The following is a 22,693-nucleotide window of genomic DNA, read 5'->3' as shown; positions in this document are numbered from 1 at the left end:
AGGTATCAGTTTTTAATAAAGAGAGGGCTATTACATCTGTGGTTCCTTGGCCTGCTGTTACACACTGTTCAGAGCACAACTAAGGCTTGTTCAGAGCCTGTCATTAGTTACCCATAATAAGGTGTCCTTTGCTGCAAACCTCCTCTCCAATAACTACCCTTCCCAGTGCTTCCAGCGTCCTTCATGACATACTCTATGCAAACAATCCAAACCTCACCTAACACTCTCCTGTGTGACAGGTCACTTCACTTGAGCTAGAACAGTGAGCTTCATCACAAGGGCAAAAAGAAACACATCCAAGTGAGGATGTGAAAATTTTAGGCTTAGCTCACCTTTAAACACACTGCTTTGGACACCTCATCTGTATACAAGATGCAGTGTGTACATTTTCATCCAGTACATGTTACTGCACAGAAATAATGCTACACAGGGGTTTTTTTTCTAATATTTATTTTTTCACCTGCAAACTGTAGCAAAACATGATCAGCTTTATTATGCAGACAGGTATCCCTCTAACATTAGAGATTTAGGCATGTATAAATAGAAGAGCTCTTAGGAAAGGAAAACATTTTGAGAAATGAACAAACCTTCAATTTAACTTCGTGACTTCCAATACCAATGGTTAAAATGATGCAGCTCATTCATCCAAGAGATACAACAGCACCTTAAAGTGGCTGATCTATTCCCCAGTAACATTTTCACATAACAATGTGTTAAAGTTACAAATACTGATATGCACAAATAGCTATTTTCTAAGAAAAATATGTACAGTACTGCAGCATAATGAGTGTGGTATCTGCAATAACTTATTAGCCAATTGTAATACACATGATACCGCTACTTTGTACCTGCCACTTCACAGGTTCAAGGATGTAACCACAGCCCTCTGTTTTGCACGTTATTACCTGGTGGGGGGTTGGTTTTCTTGCTTTTTGTGTTGGGTGGTGGTTTTTTTTCCTTTTTGAAACTTTTTAAAGGTACACAATGCAGGCTTTTATTTTTACTTCTTAAAGACTTCTTTTGTGTTTAAAGCTAATATCAGTGAAACAAGACAACAGTGCAAGAGGCGCAGAGATGTTATGTGACCACATAAGAGTTCTTTTGGGTAAAGTGTCTATAAGGCTATAAGAAAGGATTGGTTGATGAGCTTCCTGTTGGAAATTGTCCTGTTGGTGCACCAGCCTGGGGGAAAAGGAACAAAGAAAAATAAGGCAAGTATTTTAAGATTTTTTTTCCATATTGTAAATAATAAATGCAGAATATATTTAAAAAAAATAACCTGCTGGGGAGTACTTCTGTTTTATATTGCAATCTGCTTTCTGCTGCTTCTCTGGAATAACACTACTCTGGGAATATGTATCAAAGTACTTCTGCTTTGATCTGAACATCCTTACAAATAGCATAAATCCAAACAGTGAGCTGCAGTTGGGAGAGTCACATGCTTCCTTCCATTTTAAAAAGCAATAAAACTCCCTAATCTTTGTGTATCTCTAAATTCAGTGTTACAGACTATTCTTCTTTGGACATACAGAAGTCATTGACATGCAACAACTCACCATAAAAGGGTTACTAGATACTCCAACAGCTGCAACTTGTCCAAAAGGAGTTACTACAGGCTTTGCTTGCCCAAATGTAGCAAAACCTGCTCCTTGGAAAGAAAAGCAAAATAATATTAATACTAGTAAACAATGTTCAAAAAGTTCTTTGCTGCAGCTCCCAGCCAAAATTAAGTGCAAGTTTGAACTGCAGAATCAGCAGGACTGATCCTACTCAAACATGATTAGGAATGCAAGTGTCAAACACTGTAGCTGAGCTTTTTGGTTTTTTGTTTGTTTTCAACTGTTCGCAACTCATCAATCTCCAATTTCTACATATACACCTTTTCAATGTTATATCATATAAATTCAGGGATAAAACGCTTTCCAATTTTCTCTTGCCTGTGTTCTATGAAGTTAGAGGAAGTGTAATCCCCAATAATTCCCCAACAGCCCTTCTTGCCTAAAACCCCTTTAAGCCTGGGAATACTTACCATTTTAGTATGAGATTCTGGTAAAATTTAAGTTTGGTAATTAGGCAACTGCACACAGCCAAGTCAGAAGGCTCATCTACAGAGCCAGAACAGTGTGGGAACCCTTCATCAACATTACTATCAAGTTCATGTAGAAATAAATATCCACCCGTTATTGCCAACTTATAGACAGAGCATTTTCTCCATGTTTCTGATTTAGACAAGGTTATCTAAAACATGCACACCTACCATTTGGCTGCTGAGCAAAAGCAGTCTGTTGAGGGAAAGCTGCCTGGGTTGGGAACGTGGGCTGCTGGAAGTTGCCACTATAACTAGTAGGAAGACTGTAGGAGGCAGGAGTTCCAAATCCTGCCGGCATGCTCATGGATGCAGTACCAAATGTTGCTGCTGGTAGGCAAAAAATAACATGCAATTATTTGTAAGAAATCATTTTTTTCATGAAACAAATTACTATAAGGCCATGTTAAGTCTTCTAATGCCCTATGTGACTGGACAAAAGTTTGGTTCAACTTCCACAGCCACTCACTGAACTGATTTGTTCCCTTCCATCACCCTCAACTGGGTGCATAATTTGCCTTTACACTTTAAAAATGAATGGTGTTATTTAAAATTTAATAGATCCAGCACATTCAGATATACTTTCTGAAGAGGAAATTATTTTTTCTTCCACATGTTATCATATATTTCCCCCACAGTTTTTCTGGTAGAAGTCTGTACACATAAGAAGCAAGCAGGTTCAGGCAGCCTAAGCCCCTCTGTTTTTCTCCTTAGAAAAGCATGAAAGAACTTTCCTACTTCAAGCTGCACTACAGGAGGTTATAAATAAAAAAAAAAAAAAACAAAAACAAAGGGATACATGCATCCCCTTTTATAATCCCATCTTTAATGTCTTTAAGGAGATTCTCACCATGCACGTTATTTGCACACAAAGTTTCTGTTGCAAACTCTCTTACTGTTGAGGTAGAACTTAAAACAAAAAGAACCCAAAACTTTTCATCTGATTCTCTGCTGAATATTTCAAGTAAAGAACACACAGCTCATAAGCATTTCCCCATGCCTTCAGCAAATAAACAGGAGCACATGAGGTGCAAAAGTATAGTAACAAAACCATTATTCAGTCTTTTGGGAGTTATTCATGAAAAGAGAAGTGCATAGGAAGATTTTTGGTACAAATACAGACACCAGGTATTCCATACTAGTTAAACAGGACTTCTCTTTTGAAATGTTACAAGCTACACTTTATGCAAGCTCAACTGTTTAATAAAGCTAATAAAATAAATTTAATGAATATAGCTTAATTATCAGTTGAAGTATTTACCCCAAAAGTGTTCAAGGGCAAGACATTGTACAGACAAAGTGTAGACACGTGCACGCAAAACTAATGTACTAACACTGTTCTCAAGTTACAGTGAGCAGAGCAGCTAATCCACAGCAAACTTGGCTAAAACAGCAAAAATAAGCACAACAAAATCAGCAGGGGACTTGGGATATCCCAAAAGGCATCAAACTACTGTTGGCAGAAACTTCAACAGTCATTCATAAGCACTATATGGTGACCGTGGATGATACCAATAATGGTTTTGTTTTGGTTGCTCAACAGGATGTCTATGTATGCTCTTCTCTCCCTCTGCCCAGTTGCCAAATACCCACACCCACTCCATTTTTAAGAAGCCTTCCACAATGCTTTGTGCAGAGAACCAGATAGCTGCCAATAAGCTTTTACAAGCAAGAACAATTAGCCACAAGAAACTTGATACCAAATGTGGCCACCTACCAAAATGAGCCTGAGGAAATATGTGAGAGTGCATTGCTCCCGAGAGGCCTTATGGAAGCCACAAAGAGACCAGACAATGTCAAATCATTTATACACTCTTGAACAGTAATTTCTTAGTTTTTTATATATATATATAGAGAGAGAGAGAAATAGATACACATATATGTACCAAACAGTTCATCAATAGCATGACCAGCCATAGATTAGTATTAGAAAACCATGAGAAATAAACTCTACAAAATAGATCTCCCATGTATTAAACAGCAACATTCACGCAGGAAGAACACATAAAAGGACAAGCTGTAAGTTTACACCTTACACTAAAAGGGGATGAACATTATCTTTACTTATAGACATTATCTCTCTCACCCAGCGTGGAACACCAGGATGCTGCCAAAGGCTTGGAACCTCAGCAAGCCAGGGACAGCTGCATAGAAGGTGGAAGGACAGAGGTGCCATACTCAAGAAATTTATCTGAAGAGGCTAGAAATTCTTAACAATGACCCAAACTAGCCCATTTAGGAATGGGATTAAAATAAAGAAAAAAGGTATTTTGGGCATTAAATATCTGAACAAATTTAGCTGCATAATATCTCAAAAAGGACTGAAAACAGAAATAATTTTAGCAGAGGACAAAAATTTATCAAATCAGTTTTTAACTCAGCCTACCTAAATCACTGAGCAAACCACATTTTAAATGTCAAAATGCACACATCAGCAGATTTTTATCTGTTGAAGTCCAGCTAATAGATAAAAATGTGAAAATTTAGCACTTGCTCTGTAGAGGAAAATCAGCATAACCTAACAGCCATCTAATCCAAGTCCATAATTTTAAAGTAGAAGTTTGCTTTCTTAAAAAGTGATTACATTTTGCCCATAGAATTATGATTCTACAGAATCACCCCACAGAAAATTAATATAAAAAATGAGTGTAAAGATTAATCATATGCTTTAAAAAAGAGACACTAATGTACTAATTAAGTGGAATGGTGAGGAGCTAGCATCCCAAGAGCCTTGGGATGGTTCTGGCTCCAGCTCTTCAGTTTTGAGAGCTTTCAACACTTAGAAATAAAGAAAGAAATTAAACAGAAGAGGTTTCAAGATCCCTGATTTCAGGGCTACCTTCTATAAAGCATGCTCTAAAGCCAAGGTTATAGTCTTGGAAGGAAGCCAGCTGGTGATACATAAACCACAAACAGGTAGAGCTCAAACAGATCATTTCGACATTGTTCATCACCACCATTTGAAATCCTAGAATTGCACTTCAACATTGAGCAAACACACAACATGTCAAACAGACTAGGGACAGATAATACAGAAAATCTTTAAGAAACATATTACACAGATACAGGAAAAAGAATCAATGCAATTCTTTAAAGAAAGTTTCTCAAACACTCAGTGTATTTTTTCCTAACCTGTTGCTCCTCGGCTATTGGTCTGGAATGGATTTGTTGAAGGTGCCACTGGGGCAACAGGGGCAGCTACAAATGGATTTGTGGAAGGCGTTGCTGAAAGATTAAAGACATTTTACTAAGTAAGCATTTCTCTAACAGCAAATTTCACTCACATGAAGTCTATACAACTTTTATACACAGACACATAAATACCTAAAATTAGGCCAAAAATCAGGAATATATAAGATACATTAAAAATATAGTTATTTTGACAGAAGTACTTTTTTGTTAACAGTACCTTCATTAGCAGTACTAGTGGTGTCAAAGCAGAGCATTATCAAGTAAAAATTAGTAGACTGCTTACTTATAGTCCCCAAGGGTGTTAGTAACACTTCCATACCTCCAAATGGAGCAGGCACGCTTGAAGATGCAGGCTGCGTCTGTGCTGTAGCAGCTACAGGTACTGTTCCAAAAGCATTGCTGGAAATAATTTATACAATCCATTCAGTGAAGTCAGAATTGCTTGTTTAATAATTAAGTACAATTTACAGTTACTGCTGGCATGTAAAAGAAAGGGGATGAACATTCATGTGCAGGTTGCAGACTGCAGTGTACCTCCCTGATGCCAGGGTGAGACACTCTCACTGGTGCTGAGCAATGGAAAGTCATCTCCACCAACAGCAGGAGAAGGAATACAGAACTAAGGCCAGCAGCATAAAGGTTGCAAAGCAAAAGCCTTAGGGGCACTTGCAATGCCAAGCCCCTAACAGGCATTTGGTATTTGTTACTACAGTGATCCAGAAATGGGTGGCACCATTTACATTAAAAATATCTGAATTCTTTTTTCAGAGATGATCCTCTGACTAGGAGTAAGCATGCAGGCGCTCTGCAGAGCAAAGTGCTACCATCTAACAGGTTTAGCACGTCATGATTAGAAAGATGTAGAGAACATTCCGCTGACAGTATTCCTAGAGTCAGCCATCCCTCAGTCCTGCCATTATTGAAAACAAGAGATGCAGTTTCAGCACTGCCTCTAAACTCATTCAATGCTTCCCAGTTTGGATAAGAAGAGGTTTGAGAAATGCCTTGCAGCTGCTGCAGGCAGGGTGGGCAGCGGGCAGCGCACCTGCTGACGTTACTGGTGGCGGTGTAGGCGTTGCTGGAGGTGGCCGTGGAGCTGAAGACGCTGTCCAGCTCCGCCAGCGCCGCGTACTTGTCCGAAGATGCACTTGACTGGTTGGGGGCTGACAGGGCAGGGCCTGCTGAGGACACTGCTGTGCTGAAGCCACTTCCCTGCTCACTCCCACCTAGAAGGAAAGGAAGCAGGTGAAGCATACTGGAGATAGTTTCACTTTCTGCCCTGCTGACACTGAGAACTACATCAAAGTTCACAGACAGTTGCAGACTTAAAAATTAAATATGCACTAGGGCATAGAGGAAAAAGTATTTAACGAGCCATTAGCTGTCAGCAAAATGTCCTGCCTCTATAGGTACTCTGCAGCCCCAAAGAGCTTTTGTTTTCCTAGAAAAATAATCCACTCATCTTCAACTAGAAAATGAACAAAACACCTAACCTCGAATAATCCATTTCAGAAAAAACCTCTAGAGTACAAATGAACATAAGTTTTAACACACCATTTGAGAAGAACTACATTTGAGTAACAGAATAAGTAGCTTTTTCTCCTCAATTTATGATCAACTAAATCCAATTATCATTGCTACTATTTTATGAAAAACTAAAGCAAATTGTTTTTGTGGCAGAGAGGAAGAAAACTGCTCTGGTAGCTATTTGAAACAACTGCAGCTCTCCATTCCAGAGCATCCACTCTAGGTTGTAGTACAAATATAAAATATGTATTTGTATTTTTGTATGTTTTCATTATTGAAGTAATGATTATATAGATATTTTAATTTTGAATTATTCATCTCAATGGGAAATAGGTTCCCAAACAGCAGTCTTCTAATGACATCCTTTTGAAATGATGTCTTAAAACTCATATCTTGCACATTTAAGGGTACATCGAAACAAAATTCTGCTGATCACTTAGAGAAATTTTGAAATACTGTAACAGTACTTTGACAAGGACAGCCATCCTTGTGGTAACTATACACATATAGAATAACCATGGCAAACAATAAAGTTTAATACCTTGCCCTGCACTGAAGATATTATCTAAATTAGCAAGAGCTGCATATTTGTCAGCTGACTGAAGATTCAGTTTATTCACTGCAGCTTTACTGGCTGCAGTTGCTGTGGCGTTGCTCTGAGAAGCATTGAAGGATCCAAAATCAGCACTGGAGGATTTGGGGAAGTTATCAAAGTGAGCAAAATTAGCATTCACTGATCCAGCACTTCCACCTGTAACAAATTAAGTTAAACATGATCAATGCTCCAAAGTTAGGAAGTTTCTCCAAATGTAACTGATGGCACAATAACCCTCCCTTTGTGGCTATGTGAGGCAATGTGTTTGCCTGCCCCATCCTACCCATTTAAGGCTCTTTCCCATTTCCTTCAAAGTTCAGTGGGTCATCAGAAAAAAATCATAAAATAGTGTTTTGACTGCATATCAGGGATAAACACCCCAAACTTCAACACTTTAAATCACAGTTATAATTTGATCCTGAAAAGTATATGCTATTTTTAGCTGTTAAAAGTAATTTCAATAATAAAAGCTTCCTGGAAAAAGATTCATTTGTCTTAATCTTTAATACTCAAAATACAGAAGCTTCATTTCCCTACCATATGTGGCTAACAAATAACTACTATTTACATTTGCTTAGTGGTTCAATGTTTAGTCATTTCAGATGTCAGCTATAATCCTAAGCAAAAAAAAAAGTGCCTGGAAGTCCAAAAGTTATATGATTTCATGCCCAGGTTTAAAGAGTTTTGTTCTCTGTTCTCAAGAGTTTTAGACTGCATCCAATCAGGAAAGAGGTTGGGGGAAGACACAACACAGCTCTTTTATAACAAATCTCCACTGAAGTCAGAGATACATAAATCAATTTTATAAATTTGATATGAGTCCATACAACTGAACCTCAGATCAAGTATGACACCATGAGCTTCCATCTCTTCATTGTCCAGACAATTTAATCTAGGCAGGTCACAGATTTAAATGAGTTGTTCCATTAAGTGCATCACATTTTATAACAGTTGGTTGATGATTCCACTCATACTACAGAACTTTCTAAAACAGAAACACAACTTTCTAAAAGCATAAGCAACAAGTTGAAACATATGCAACAGTAGGAATGGAAGTGCTATACTACAATGGCATAAAATGAAGCAAGCTGAGTTTTCCACTGTGTGGAACTTACTGTGTACAGCCTGGAGAGGAAAAGCTGAAGTAAATTCACCAAAACTGCAGCTAGATGAAAGCGTTCTGAACGCTGGACAGCCAGAAATTGTGTGTGGGTTAAAGTTAACATAAGAAGGGAGAAAGAAAATTTGAAAAAAAAGTTTAAAACAACACCACACTCAAAAGAAAAAAAAAAAAGGAAAAGAAAGTCAGTCAGCCAAAGATCTAGACAAACAGCAAGTGTAAACTCAAGCAGAAGTTCTAAAGCATGATCAAATTAAAGGAAAGCAAAATAAATCTTAGCAACAGGCTCTACACATGAAGTCAAACATATTGAAGTGTGTGCACATGCCATACATATGCATAGACACACACTTGTTTGGTACTGTGACATCATTTTGGATCTACTGAAGTGCTTCTCTTAGAAGACAGAGTCAATTCAATACTTATTAAAACCAGTAGAGTTTATTCTTTTCATAGTTATTTCAGGTGTAGAGCTAACAAACACAGTGCCATAAATCAGACTTCTGAGTAGCGTTAGGGGAAAAAAAAATCAACACCAAACACAAGGAATTCATTTTGAGTTTCCCCAGAGCTTCAGATGGCTTGATCACATTAAAGCAGGCAGATGCAAGAAAAACTCAACTTCGGTACCTTTCAACATAAAGGTAAGGATTATTTCAATTAAGGATTAATCAAAAGTGCTAGGACTTCTACCTGTATTTTGGGGCTGAAAAGGAGACTGACTTGCTGTGGGGAAACCTCCAAAATTACTCGAGCCACTAGACTGTCCAAATGCATCAAAGTTTGCAAAACCTGCATTGGCAGAGTTCTGCGCTGTAAATCGCAAAGGAACAAAACATGTTAATGGATATGGGAAATAAACACAAAAACAGATGTATTAACTGAATTCATGGTCATGACAGCCTTCAAGGGTTATGTCCTACCATACATGTGCTGCTTTTGACATGAAGAAAATTACATGTCATTCTACAATTGAAAGTTGTCTTTGAACAAGCTCTCCCAAATCACCTTCACAGAGCTGTATCAGTTAATGCCACTCCTGTCCTTCCCACACAAGCTCCTGCTCACATGACCCAATGGGATCCACTCCAGCTTAACCCTCAGTGCTTGCAGTGCTGGCTGCTCAGGAAAAAACAGCCACAAAGTACAGAATACCTAGTTTCCAGAACTAGAACTTGTGAGCTAACTGAACATTTCTTTATGCACAAAAATCAGAAGGTATTCTTTTAACACACTGGCAATTCAAATTCCTCATACACCAAGTGCTTCTTCCTCAGGTGAATTTTGGTTGGCACAGCCTGAATAGTTTTGGCTAGGTTTATAAATTCACTTAACTGGAAAATTCAGTCTATAAAAAAACTAAATCAGAGTACAGAAATATGGAAAAATCAATGCCAGTGACAAGAAGATAGCATTCATGGTGTATCCACAAAATTAAATCCAAGGAAATTTCAAGTAAAACTTCATTTTTTGCCTTCCTTTTGTGCCATACTATAGGAGAAAATAGAAGTTAACACTAATCTAATTTTGACCAGCTGGACATTCAAGCATATATAGACTCAACAGAAATTGCACACCTAACTGGTAAGCTCCACAGAAGCCCTTCAACTCTATTATAAGCAAGAAAGGAAAAAATGTTTTTAATCAAATGCAAACCAAACCCTTTTATAAAGATAACTTGAATTGCAATCTAAAGAAAGCTCACACAACACCTTCTGGAATAACAGATGGCAATACATTATATTTTTAGGTTAGAATTTGTTTATTCTGGAGAGATTTTGCAGATTAAGTATATACAAATAAATTATGCTGATTGCTGAAGTACTGTAACTTAATAATCTGATAGTGCTAATTAAAAGTTGTATTATTTAAGTTAATTTCTATTCAAAAATATCTGTACTATAAACTTAAAAACTGAAAAGACATTTTAATACAAACTACTGTACTCCACAATGCTGCTAATATAAATTAGCAGGAAAGTGCCTGCACTTTCCTTCTCAGAGTACCCTGGGAGAGAGTGAGGTTTGGCTGGACTCAATACCACATTTAATAAACCATGTGCATAAGCATTAGGTTACAGAGCATGGTTTTGGCAGCAGGGAGCAGCCAGGGTGGTCCCTGGGAGGAGTGAACAGAAGCTGCCCCCATTGCTGCACAGCTGCTGCAGCCCCCAGACTGCCCCACCACTGCCCAAAGCCAAGGCTACAGCAGTGCTGAATGGGGCACTGTGGTTAAAAAGGTTAAAAACCAGAGTGCAGCAGCTGTGGCAGAGAGGAGTGAGGAAAATGCAAGAGAAAACACTGCAGACACCAAGGTCAGCTAAGAGGGAGGGAAGGACATGCTCCAGGCCCATGGAGAAGAGCATGGTAAGGAAGGCTGTCTCACTGCAGCCCATGAAGGACCATGGTGTAACACATTCACCCTGCAGCCTTGCAGGAGCCATGCCAGGGCAGGGAGGGAGGGCATGAGGAGGCTGGAGCTCATGGAAAGCTGCTGCTGGAGCAGGTTTCTGGCAGGAGCTGTGGCCCTGCCTGAAGGACAGCACCCCATGGAAAGGACCCACACTGCATGAGGAAGAAGTAGTAAGAGAGACAAAATCGTATGATTTAACTGCAATGCCCATTCCTCAGCCCCCTCATGTGGAGGAGCTAAAATGGTCAGGAGTGAAATTACACCTCACAAGAAGGGATGAAGGTGGATTTTGTTTTATTCTTTTACAATCCTACTCTATTATTGTCAATAAATAAGTCAAGTCTGGTTTGCCCAGTTACTTTCTCTTGACTCAGCAGCTTTTTCGTGTCTTCCCCAAGCCTGCTGATGGGAGAGTGAACACACAGCCCCCTGGGCACCTGGAACCCACCACAGCATGGGAGTCAGCAAGGAGAAGAAAAAATATCAAAGTGAAAGCAAGATCATGGGAAAGTTACTGAAGTGCGCAAAAAGTTGGCACAAACAGACACAAAATTACTTCTATGATATCCTTTGTATTGGTTCAAACAGCATTTTACAGACTCCAAATCGCAAAGTTTGAGCTGTTCTGGTGTTTAAACCAATAGTTTTTTAATAGGAATAGATTAAGAATTTACTTTAAAAATGAAAGTGATACTTTCATCCTAATGCATCAATTGGACAGGCAAGAGACTGATGTTTAGTTGACCAAAGAGGATTAAGCACTTAAATGTCACTTCTAGAATAAGGGCAATATTATTCATTTTAATCACTCACACAAACAGAAAACTATGTCAAGAATCTTAAATGAAATATCTTTTGGGCCCAAATTAAAAACTGGAGTGTATTACATTACAAAACACTTCATTTTACTGTATCAGCTGACACAGAAAGGATGACCTTCAAGTGAGCCCATGTTCAAACAGTCCTGCTGCAAAACCTTTTCAGCAGAGTATTCTGATATTAATCTTGTTTTATTTTATGCAGTAAAATGTCAACCTTTGTAAATGTGACACAAAAGTAAAGACCAGGCAAGACTTGTACTCTCCTGCACCTGGACAATACATAAATTGCCAATTCCAAAATTCAGTTCTCCACACAAAAACCCAAGAACAATCCTAAGTAAGCTCAGGAACTGCAGGGGGTTGCAGATTGCCATGGATTTACAGCTGCCCTTGACACTGCAGACCAACAAGGCAGTACAAAAGCCAGTTGGCTACAGCCAGGGATGACAACACCAGTCATGGCAATGCCAGCTGCTCCTACAATCTCTGCAGTTTCTTCTGTGAGGTTTGTACTACCTCCTATGTAATAAAGGAATGAAACACTGCAAAACAGAAAAAAAAAAATAAAATCTATGTATACCTAAAGTAAAAAAAAAAAAAACAAACAAAAAAAAAAAACAACTCCACAAAATAATTCTTATACTATTTTGTTTTTTCTAGGTAAGGTTTCTTCTTCCATGTTATCTGTAATACAGTTGTGCTGTGTCACTACACCTTTGTAAAATCTTTTGTGCAGGTCATCTATTCCATCAGTTTTTAAGAAACTTAGGTGCCAAAAATTTTGATCCTTGCTGCAATTACCAATCTATAAACTACAGACAAATCAAAATCTCAATTTTGCAGAAATTACAGAACTTTGTAAATTAAATACTGACAGCAAACATAAGGTCAGTATGTTTCCCCTTTAATAAGCAACAATATCCTGAACCAGCTTAATACATTAAAGAACTTGGAAAGCAGAAACATATCACAAATTGCAGTTCCTGCATCATTTTCAAGATTTACACCTACACTTCACAGACTACAGGACAAGTTTGTTAATATTTTCCTATCAGCTGCCACACTCAGTAACTTGTATTGCAGGATCCTAATTTGCTGGTCTCTTCAGTGATTTAGTTGGTATTGTGAACAGGAAGGGAAAAAAGTCCATCCTTTACACACACAGCTAAAATCTAGCCCTAAAACAAGAAGACCAGACTATAAACTTCGAGAAAGGAGCACTGGACTAAGTGCAAATTCTCCCATCCTCCTTAGCAGTGTGTAATTGCTAACAAAAATTACATGTTTATACAGCTCCTTAATGAGCATTTCAAACTCATTTTTGCCAAAGCTGGCAGACTGATCAACCCTCCTTGTGTTCCAAAGGAAGAGTCTGTAACATTTTGTTACTCATTTCACTAACACTACCCTGTACTTACTGCACACAAGACATGCCTTACAAGCATTTTACTACAGCAAGTTAAAAAACACCCTCAGGTAGCAAGTCTGCAATACATGTTCAGCTATGACACACTCAGAATTGGGTTTCTGCCTTTTAGAAACTGATTTTCTAGCACTGATATTGCTTGGGGCTCTATGGTAAGAAGTCATGGGAATGACCACAATGGTTAGTTTGTGACCAGAAATTAACAGACTCTCTCCTCAGATTTTATTTATTCTGGAGTGCTCCTGCAGCTTTCTATCCTTCTAAAAATTACCCAGCAGAGACGCAGTGGAATTTTACCCAGATTTGGAACACAGTATTGAAATACTGCTTTAATGGAATTTTCAGCTCCTAAAAAGCACTAAGAATAATAAAGGGTATATAAATAAAGAATCATTCAGCAACAAGTCTGGAAAGAAATTATTAGAAAAAATTAACCATCTGCAGCCTTTTCTGTAACACTATGCAGCACTGGCCAGCAGAAGTTCTCCCAGTTAAAACACCTCCAAAATTTTGATTAACATGAAATTTAATTTTAAGGATTTTACAGAACACACAGAATAACAATTGCTGTTGCAGTGTTACTGAATTCAGACATTTATTTCACATTAATTTGGATAAATCTGGGTATTTTGCTCAGCTCCTCATAGTTTATCTTGTCTGTTAACAGTTTCAGGACTGATTTGCAAGAAATCTCTCTGAGTAGCTTAGCAGCATCACAGTTTCTCTCAGAACAACTAGATGAAAAGCCCATTCAGACCAGGCAGGCAAAGGTACTTTCCCACAACTACAAGGCAAGCCAGCAACAAGAAACTTCAGTGACCACAGAATTGACTTTGTCTTTAGGATACATTTCTATGGCTCTTGGTCTTTGGCTGGGAAAAAAACCCCTGAGGGTTCAATATATTTTACTGAAGTCATCCTCTAAGAATTCAAGGCCTATCCTCTTTCCTCAGTCAATACATATGTTCAAGGCTTGTTTATCCTTCCTGAAACTACAGAATACTGCTCACATGGGCAGTACTCAGCTTTCAAACACACACACACAAAAGATGAGATCACTCTTTAAACTGGGCAAGCCTTGGTTTTTCCTTTGACAAATTGGCAGTTATTATCAATACATTTGAACTCCTTTAAAGTCTCTGTATCTGCTTGCTTTTCATGAATGCTCTTCCTAATAATTTTCAGAAAGAAAATTGAAGGTCTGATATCAGCTTCTCTCAACAATTTATTACTCATCCTCTCACTCTCTCCCCCAAAGAACCTAAAGTTTAGTAGTAGGCAGAAACAGTGTAATCATACATATCCTAGAGAACAGCTATAGCAACCCCCACTTCCCAAAGCAGAATTGTCAGTCTTTATGTCTTCAACCTTTCTTTATAAAGACCTGAAAGAAACTTTCAACAATACCACATTCCTAAGGCACAGAGATTACATACATCTCATGAAGTTCAGTCAAAAGCCATCAAAATTAAAACTACATTTTATACAATTAAAAAGGGTACAGTGGTCCAAATACCTACCTGTATGACTGTTGAAGTGTGCAAAATTAGCAAAATTCGCTGTAGCAGTTGACTGAGGAGGGGCAGCAGCAAAGATATCTGAGCCAAGGTCACTGAGGAGGTCAAATTGTTTCTTTTCTTGTTGCTGCTGTCCTTGAGATCGAACTACAACAGGAGACTACAAACAAGATTTCAATTAGCTACTACAAAAAGGTGGTGTTTTACCAAACTGACATTTACAAAATATTAGAAGGCTAGACTAAGCTTATTTCTTTAACAAGACATTTATTCCTGAAGTTTAAGATGCTGTATGTAGTACACACCCTCCTCCCACAGTACAAGGAAGACTATTTATATGCTATTACTCTGGCTCTTAAAGCAACTCTTGCAGATTTACATGGTTTAAATGCACCCAGAAGACTAAAGTAGCAAGATATTATTAGCAACTTCAGATTTTGCATTTGAAACTGTAAATACTGTACAAATACAAGCAATAAAACTTAATTTTGCAAGACAGAAAATTTTTATTCACTACATTCTGAAAAAAACATTAGAATTCAGTATAAGAGAAAAATTGAAGAATTTAATAGCAAGGCTTGAAGTTGCAATTTTCTACTGTTTGAGTTAAAAGAGGTCCATTTAAGAGTTGCCTGTATCCTGATGGCAGTTTTCAAACAAACTGTCTTCCCTCCAAAAATCTAAGTACACAGTGTTGTTTGACTTTACATTACAGCATAAGACAGTTTCAGAATGCATAGGAAGTGATAATAAATATGACATGCTTTCATCCACATAGTCACTACTAATCTCACAGTCAACAACATCAGTCGTTTTCTTATTTTCAGAGAGAAAATGCAAAAATTAAAATATAACACATTAGGTCTAAACTTTAGAGGTATTTATGCAAAAGACAATTAATTAATACTATCACAATGGACAACTCTATTTACTGAAAATAACCATTAAAAATCAATTTGGTCAATAGAAACAAACTTCATTTAGTACCTGATCTGCAAACATGTATATACTTCAGAAAAATACACAACATACAGTGATCATATCAGTTCCTACAGATCACAGCAGCTGTTACTGCAAGAATTTTTGTGCCACTGAAAGAGTTACAAGGATTGCAAACAGTCGTGTGCCCCTCAGCAATCATTACTCACTTGGCTAGGTGTGCCCTTGTTTAAGTGCAGTGTGGGTGCAGCTTCTCCCAAGAGAGATTTGAGCGGCTTCACCTCAGGCGTGCTGCTTGTACTACTGGCAGAAGAGCCCGAGATGGATGCATGGACTGATGCCACCACCTTTGCTTGCTCTGGAGGAACATACCTACATGCAAGAAGAGCAGTGGTGTTTACAAGTTTCACATGAAAGTTCTTGAGTCTGAAGTTGAGACCTGGCAGATCTCAGCTTTGCTACTGAAACCCTGATCCTGCAATAGACTGCATCAGTAGTTTGCAAAGTACCTATTCTTTAAATATGACAAGAGTTGGTTTTTTTTAATGGACTAGAATTTAAAGTCATCAATATTTTTAGCACTTATTCAATACAAAACATGTCTTTCCCATACTAATAAATCGGATGGGAAATAACAGTTTGCAAAATTGTTACTTTACACTGTTGTTGACATCCTCTTATGCCATTTCTGTTCCATCAATATGAACACTGAGAAATTTGTTTAGTTTGCCTTCTCTGCTTTCTATAGGAGCTCTACATAAAGTTCAGAAATCATTTCACTTTAGAGTGTGTAATCTGGTCTAAAGTGCAGATTCAAAGAAGGAAATAACATTCAAAATGAGAGCAAACAGTCCATCTTCACTCCTCATCATAGGGGCAATCTTTATAATAGTAAAGGTATCTTACCATCTTTTCTTTTCATATTTTTCCTGTAGAAATTCCTTTACTTTCTGTGGATCCCTGAAGTCTGGAATTGCTGATGATCTATCATCAAATAGGCCGAGCCAAATCTGTTTGCACACCTTAATTAAAAAAAAACCACAACAACACAGATTAATCAGAGAAAATTCCTTAATTCAAAACTTAAATAAGTTTACTATTGTTAATACATTAAACCATTAAAGTGTGTGGCTGCATAATTTATATTCCAGACTGAGTTGCTGTAACAACTGACTGGCGCATCATGTACTGGTCTAAATACCTGAAGCTGCCTGTCACAGCAGGGCAAGCAGATCCCAGCATCCAATTTCATCATTCAACACTCCTTTTGCAAAGTATTTGTAGAATGTGCTCATGAAATGCAAAGCACCTGACTTCTACTTGCAATCTTTAAAATTCTTCTCCTTCACCTAATTCTACACATTCCCTTACCATACTTCAGGGCTTAAACTGTTTCAACAGATTCCATATGCCTTAAGCCTCAAATGGTAGATTTTAAAGAATCCAAGGTTCAGTATTTATACTTTCAATTACTATTTGAGTACAAGAACTGTTTTTTCAACAGCCTTTGTTACCATGATGCAGTTTCTACAATACCATATATGAGTGATGGTATGAGATAAGGGGTAAAAATACTCTTGTTCCAATTTCATTTTCTAATTGTAGTTGTGAGTGAGCAGAAGTTTAACCACTTGCAAAATTCTCAGTATGTTCAAGCTTTAATTCTTGAGCAAAACAAGAGGAAAGGTGTTCTCAAAACTAAAGAAGATGTAGGAGTTTTAACATTAAATGTTTTAAGCCCTTCAGACTATTCTGCAAGTAACCTGAATATGCACCCAAACAATAACACCAAACATTAGCTGCCCTCAAAAATCACAGTGCCCTTTTAGAACAGGTTTCTTCCAGAGAAGCAGAGTCAAAAAAGCTTTGTTTTTATGATGCATACCTTTTCTTCCCACACCCTTTCTGAAATAGCCCCGACCATGCCTCCTACCTGCCTACTACAAACATGCCCTCTATCCCTGCAAGTGTCAGGTTTTCAACATTGTCCCCAGTGACCTTCAGGCTCTAACAACCAGGAGCTACAAAACTGATTGCTCTGAAAGCTGCCAAATCAAGGTAGACACTGTGATACTCCCACCTCAGCATCTTCCCCAAACTACTTGGCAAACATGATAAATCTTATAGGTCATTTCCAAGATTGCTCAGCATTAGAGAGATCAGGCAGACATCCTAACTATGTATTTCATTTTTGATGTTTCAGCTCTAAATAGTCCAACTGCATATTCAACACCTAACAGTCCTTATTACCAACATTATCATCATCCTACTGGATAGAGACAAACAACAACAGGAAACAGATCTAATGATAAAAAGATATTTTTAAATGAGTATTTATATAGCTAATTTAGAGCTAAGATCAGTAGTTACTACCTCAAACTCAGCAACTCTGCATTCATTCTGCAATTGTACTCCACAACAGGATCAAGTTCAACGCACTGATTTGAATTCTCAAAATTAAACAGTCATTTACAGGATAGTAATAGATAAAATGAAGCTTAATTATTTAATACATCTTCATACGAAATTAGAAGACAAACTTAGTCAAAAAAGTCACAAGTCTGTTCTAAAGTAAAAGCTAATATCAAGAATCACTGTTTTAACAGTATCAATCTTTCACTAATTTTTGGTGACAAAATATATAAAATCAGAATATTTATGTGTGTAGCTTTAAACTTGCAGTGAATAGCCTGAAGTGAGCCAGCAGTAGTATTTCCATACTTAGATTTGTGAGTATAACTATACAAGCAGCAGTCATATGATTGCTAGGAGGAAGAGAAGTCCTGCTTGTGGCTATTTACAGAATCTCTAGCAGCAGGAGTTGGTGGTGCTCAAATCTACACAGTCCCTCCCCAACCCCAACTTCAATATTGGAAAGAACATCAGGAAATACTGAAGAAAAGAAAAATTGGGCTCAATTTCAGACAAGCAGAAAGACAAATGTTACAACAGCCCCCAGCTGATTCTGCACGCAGCCCTGTAACACCTGGGGCTCTACCATGACAATCAGTTTGCATCCAGCCTGAGATGTGCTGGCCAGTGACAGAGGAGGCCTCCTCCCCACCCTTATCAGACCATCCAATTACTTCTGCTTCTCCTGCCATCCAAAACAAGTCAGATCAAAGAAACTCATCACAATTACCATGTCACTGCTACCATTGAGACCTAGAGATCAACTCACAGCAACAAACCACAACCCAGTTTTTCATATTTCTCCCTCCCAGTTTTCTGCTTCATCTTCCATTCCCCCTGAAGTGCCTAAGCATTTGGAGTAAGGGGGGAAGAAAACCAAACAAAAAACCCTCAAAACAACCAAACAAAAACTCCCACAACAAACAATCCAAACAAAAAAATACCACCACAGCTCCGTGTCAATGTCTCAGGCCATCATGACCACTACAGGCAGTTTCTGTGGGGACTCAGAAAACAAGGTGCTGTGTGACTCCAGATCATTAGCAGCTACAGAGCCATAGTAGATCCAGTTCTATGAATATGCAAAGAGGAACGGAGGAGGACTGTGCTGAACAAACACCTGTTCGTTTAAAATGATGCAAGCTTCTTAAAGGCATCAGCTCTTGCCATTGCACTGCAATTTCTGCAAACCTTCAGAAAACCTTTCAGGCTTCCAAAAGTGTTTCCTGGAGCAACTAATTCCTTCTAAATACCTAACCACAAAAGGAAGTAACAAGTGGAATATGCCTTAAGTCACTACTGTAATTAATTTAAACAAACTGCCCGGCACTCTGGGTTCTTCTGCTGCTGGTAGCACAGAGAACAGTTTTACTAAATGGGCAACCAATTTTACTACCATGTACAATTTTATTAATGGACAACCACTAAGCCAAAGAGCCTACTTAGTCACACACTCTTCAGCAAGACATTCTCATTGTACCAGAGTCTGACTGCAGGAGCTGTACAAAAGCAGTGTAAAACATTTACCACACCAAATGCAAATTAAATTCCATCTAGGTTTCTTAACCTAAGAGTTATCAGAGGAAGTACAATTTCTTAAATGTTCTTAAAATGGATCAGTCTTAAACCAAAACCAGACACCCACAATAGATAAGAGTAGTCTGGATTAGTGGGAATGATGGAAAGAAACCATAAGATTGTAAGTGGGTGTACAACATGACTGGAATACGAAGGGTAAATCACATCCTCATAAGGGCATTTCAGACCATGCTTATGCCAAAAAAAGGCTGTTTTGTCTTCCTACTACAGTTGGGCTTGATGATCTTAAGGTTTTTTCCAACCTACACAATTGTGACTTAAATCCTTTGGAAAGCTGTATCTTATGAAGTTTTAGAAGCACACCAGAAAGCATGGAAAGGCACATATTTCTGTCTGAAGCAGCACACAATGCTTTCAACATCAGCAGCCATTCCAAGCAGGCATTCAGAGCCCAATAAAAGGCTCGTTGTCTTCCCTTGTTTGCTGGTGACCTGTGTGCTCTGTCTAGCTATACTTCTGCTACCATCATCTGACTTGACAGGGACCCACAACACTGCATTGATTATGCTTCAAGTGAACCACAAAACAATTTTCAGCCATCTAAAAAAACACAAATGGCAGAGAGCTGTGCAACACCACAGGATGAAATGAAAATTGAAAAATAAAATTTAAAAAATACTGTTTACAAAGACAGAACTCACATCATGTAATTGTGTTTTCTTCAAGTGGCTATCTGTCCACAGTCACTTTAAAGTAAGTCACCAACAGTCCTGAATCTTGTGCAAAGAAAGGAGTTTGCTGTGAGAAATTTTTTTGCTCTATTTTTATTGATCAGGTCATCATATTTTTTGTTTCAAAGCTATTCAAAAGTTACTCTTGTGAAAAATATCAGAGAAACTTATGCCATAAAACTTGTTGTTTATGGTGGGGGAAGATTACTCAGCATTTATACCTTTGGTACCCTGATTACTCCCGACTAATTCACCATCTGAATTGGATAAATACCAAAAGATTCATTACAACAGCAATAAAAAACCAGTACAACTACAGAAAGATCTGGCAACTTTAGTTGCCAACACCTCATCACAAGCTTCAGAGCTATGTTCTGTCTGGCCCAAGAGCTGCCCAGGCAGGACACCTGAAGAGCACAGCTACTCCCACAGTTACTCAGCACAGCCATCCACAGCATGGGCTCACTCTTGCAGGGCATTACTTGCAGGACATGGGAGCAGGGAGAAACTGCAAAAAGGCATTAAAGCAAATATAAACCTGCACAAACCCAGGCCTTAAACAAGCAGCTACTCTACTAAACACATTATTTAATACAAATTCACTATCTGAAAAAAAAATCCAAGGAAGTAATTGTTCACAATTTTAGGTCATTTTGAAAACATATGTTTTGAGAAATTTGAACTTGATATCCCAAGGAGTATGTATTTCAAACCACCCCTCTAACAGCTCCATATATAAATCACACTTGCAGAGCTCATTCAGAAAATGCTACTGTTCAAGTTGTATGACACATCTTCAGTCCCATTTTAACAGAATTACTCATTCCTTTGCTTTTACAGGTAATATATGAACCATCATCCCAACTCACCACACAATTACACAACACTACTATTAAGGTAGTGGGCCTAAAAATTCTATGCCTTTCTGAAATCCTTCTACATTGCACCATCTCATTGGGAATACTCTGGTTCAGCCATTTAATATTAATATTGTTCTTTCTGCAACAGCAGCACAAATAAGCCTGTGCTCAAAAGCTCTGTTTATTTGCTGAAAGCTTTGCTATACTCCTCCTTTTGATAATCACAGCTCTATCAAATAAAATGGTCTGCTTAGAGAAGAGCCTGACAAGCTGGAGCCAAGAGTAAACATTCAAGTTATGTGGAAGCCCCTAGAAACAGTGGAACATATCCAACAATCCATAATCATTGTCCACTGTCCCTGAAAAGTATAATTAGTCCATGTCCCACTGGTTCACCAACAGAGCAGAGGAAAAAAAAAAGGAGAGCATTGAAGTCAGAATGACTAAGCGTATGCAGCATTTGAAAGTCTACTTTTGTTGAAGGCTTGACAGAAGCAATACTTTGAAGTTTTGCCCCTACTACACTCTGGGGCCTGCAAAAATCAAGCAGGTTTTAAAACAAAAAGCAAAGTTTTACCTTGTCAGATAACAATAAGTAGATACCAAGATTCAGCAGTTGTCTTCATGGAATTTAAGAGTTCATGAGAATCCCTTTACAACTGCTTTGGGAAGGATAGTACCTGTCCTCTGCCAACAAGCTCCAGTCCTGCAAGGGATGTCATTAGACACTTGGCAACCAGATACTGGGACATTCAGAATTAGATCAGCAAGTACAGCATGAAGTAAAGAGGGAAAGAGAATCACAACCAGCATCAACCTACTCACCCTGACCTAGATAAAAACCCAGGAGGTAGCAAGGCAGAAACTGTGAGTTTCTGTAACTTAAATATATCATTGAAAGGAGAAATTGGGCCAAGTGCATATTGTATGTTATAATAACGCCTTTACCTATATTTCTCTTCATTGCATTGGTTTCCCTGAATATGCACTCCACAGCTATTCCATCTGAGACTCTTTTCCCCAGAGTAGTTATATTTACCATACATCAGGTTTTCCATACCGTATTTACATTTGTAGCCCTGCACTTTGAGAAATTACCTTTGTTTTCAGCTTCGACAGAAAGCAACAAAGAACACATCCCATTCAGTGCACATCTGGCACACCACAAAGCTAATCAGAAAGGTTTCTGGTTTAAAACCCAGCCTCCAGTAACACTTCATGCTTCCAGGAGTTCCAAGAAGAGCTCCAAGACTAAAAGGAAAATACATGTACCTGTTTTCCATAAAAAATTAGCTTTTGGTTTGCTTTACATTTGTTCACATGTTTTGGGGTTTTTTCCTGTGTGCTTTTAGAGTTGGGCAAGTAGGAAAGAACAGGCCTACTAAAAAACTGCTACTTAAGAAAAGAATAAGCACTATCCACTAAATTTTGCAGAAACACTGAGAATCTGAGACTTCAGTTATTTCTATTCCAGTGCTTTGTATTTCAACTACCAAACCAAGTTTTGCCATGTTAT

General features: G+C 38.1%; 1 protein-coding gene across 8 annotated transcripts in view; it reads right to left on the bottom strand.

Moving 5' to 3' along the window:
* Window positions 1–4: 4 nt before the first annotated feature.
* AGFG1 (ArfGAP with FG repeats 1) overlaps window positions 5–22,693 on the bottom strand; it is a 36,517-nt gene continuing 13,828 nt past the window's right edge. For 2 of the 8 annotated variants that reach the window (XM_064721657.1, XM_064721664.1), the window contains exons 3-15: window positions 16,542–16,657; window positions 15,845–16,007; window positions 14,700–14,856; window positions 9,214–9,333; window positions 8,516–8,587; window positions 7,347–7,556; window positions 6,324–6,504; window positions 5,598–5,677; window positions 5,219–5,311; window positions 3,804–3,851; window positions 2,258–2,416; window positions 1,557–1,648; window positions 5–1,182 (exon numbers count right to left, since the gene is read on the bottom strand). In XM_064721657.1, the coding sequence (XP_064577727.1) occupies window positions 1,123–1,182; window positions 1,557–1,648; window positions 2,258–2,416; window positions 3,804–3,851; window positions 5,219–5,311; window positions 5,598–5,677; window positions 6,324–6,504; window positions 7,347–7,556; window positions 8,516–8,587; window positions 9,214–9,333; window positions 14,700–14,856; window positions 15,845–16,007; window positions 16,542–16,657 (1,551 nt within the window). In that variant the 3' untranslated portion in view covers window positions 5–1,122. The remainder of the gene's footprint in view (window positions 1,183–1,556; window positions 1,649–2,257; window positions 2,417–3,803; window positions 3,852–5,218; window positions 5,312–5,597; window positions 5,678–6,323; window positions 6,505–7,346; window positions 7,557–8,515; window positions 8,588–9,213; window positions 9,334–14,699; window positions 14,857–15,844; window positions 16,008–16,541; window positions 16,658–22,693) is intronic. The other 6 variants (XM_064721658.1, XM_064721659.1, XM_064721660.1 and 3 more) reach the window with 6 other exon arrangements.

Source organism: Zonotrichia leucophrys, chromosome 9 (genome assembly GCF_028769735.1).
Source record: "Zonotrichia leucophrys gambelii isolate GWCS_2022_RI chromosome 9, RI_Zleu_2.0, whole genome shotgun sequence".
NCBI lineage: Eukaryota > Metazoa > Chordata > Aves > Passeriformes > Passerellidae > Zonotrichia > Zonotrichia leucophrys.
Note: the sequence above shows the minus strand (reverse complement) of the source record. Positions and strands in the feature narration are given on the sequence as shown.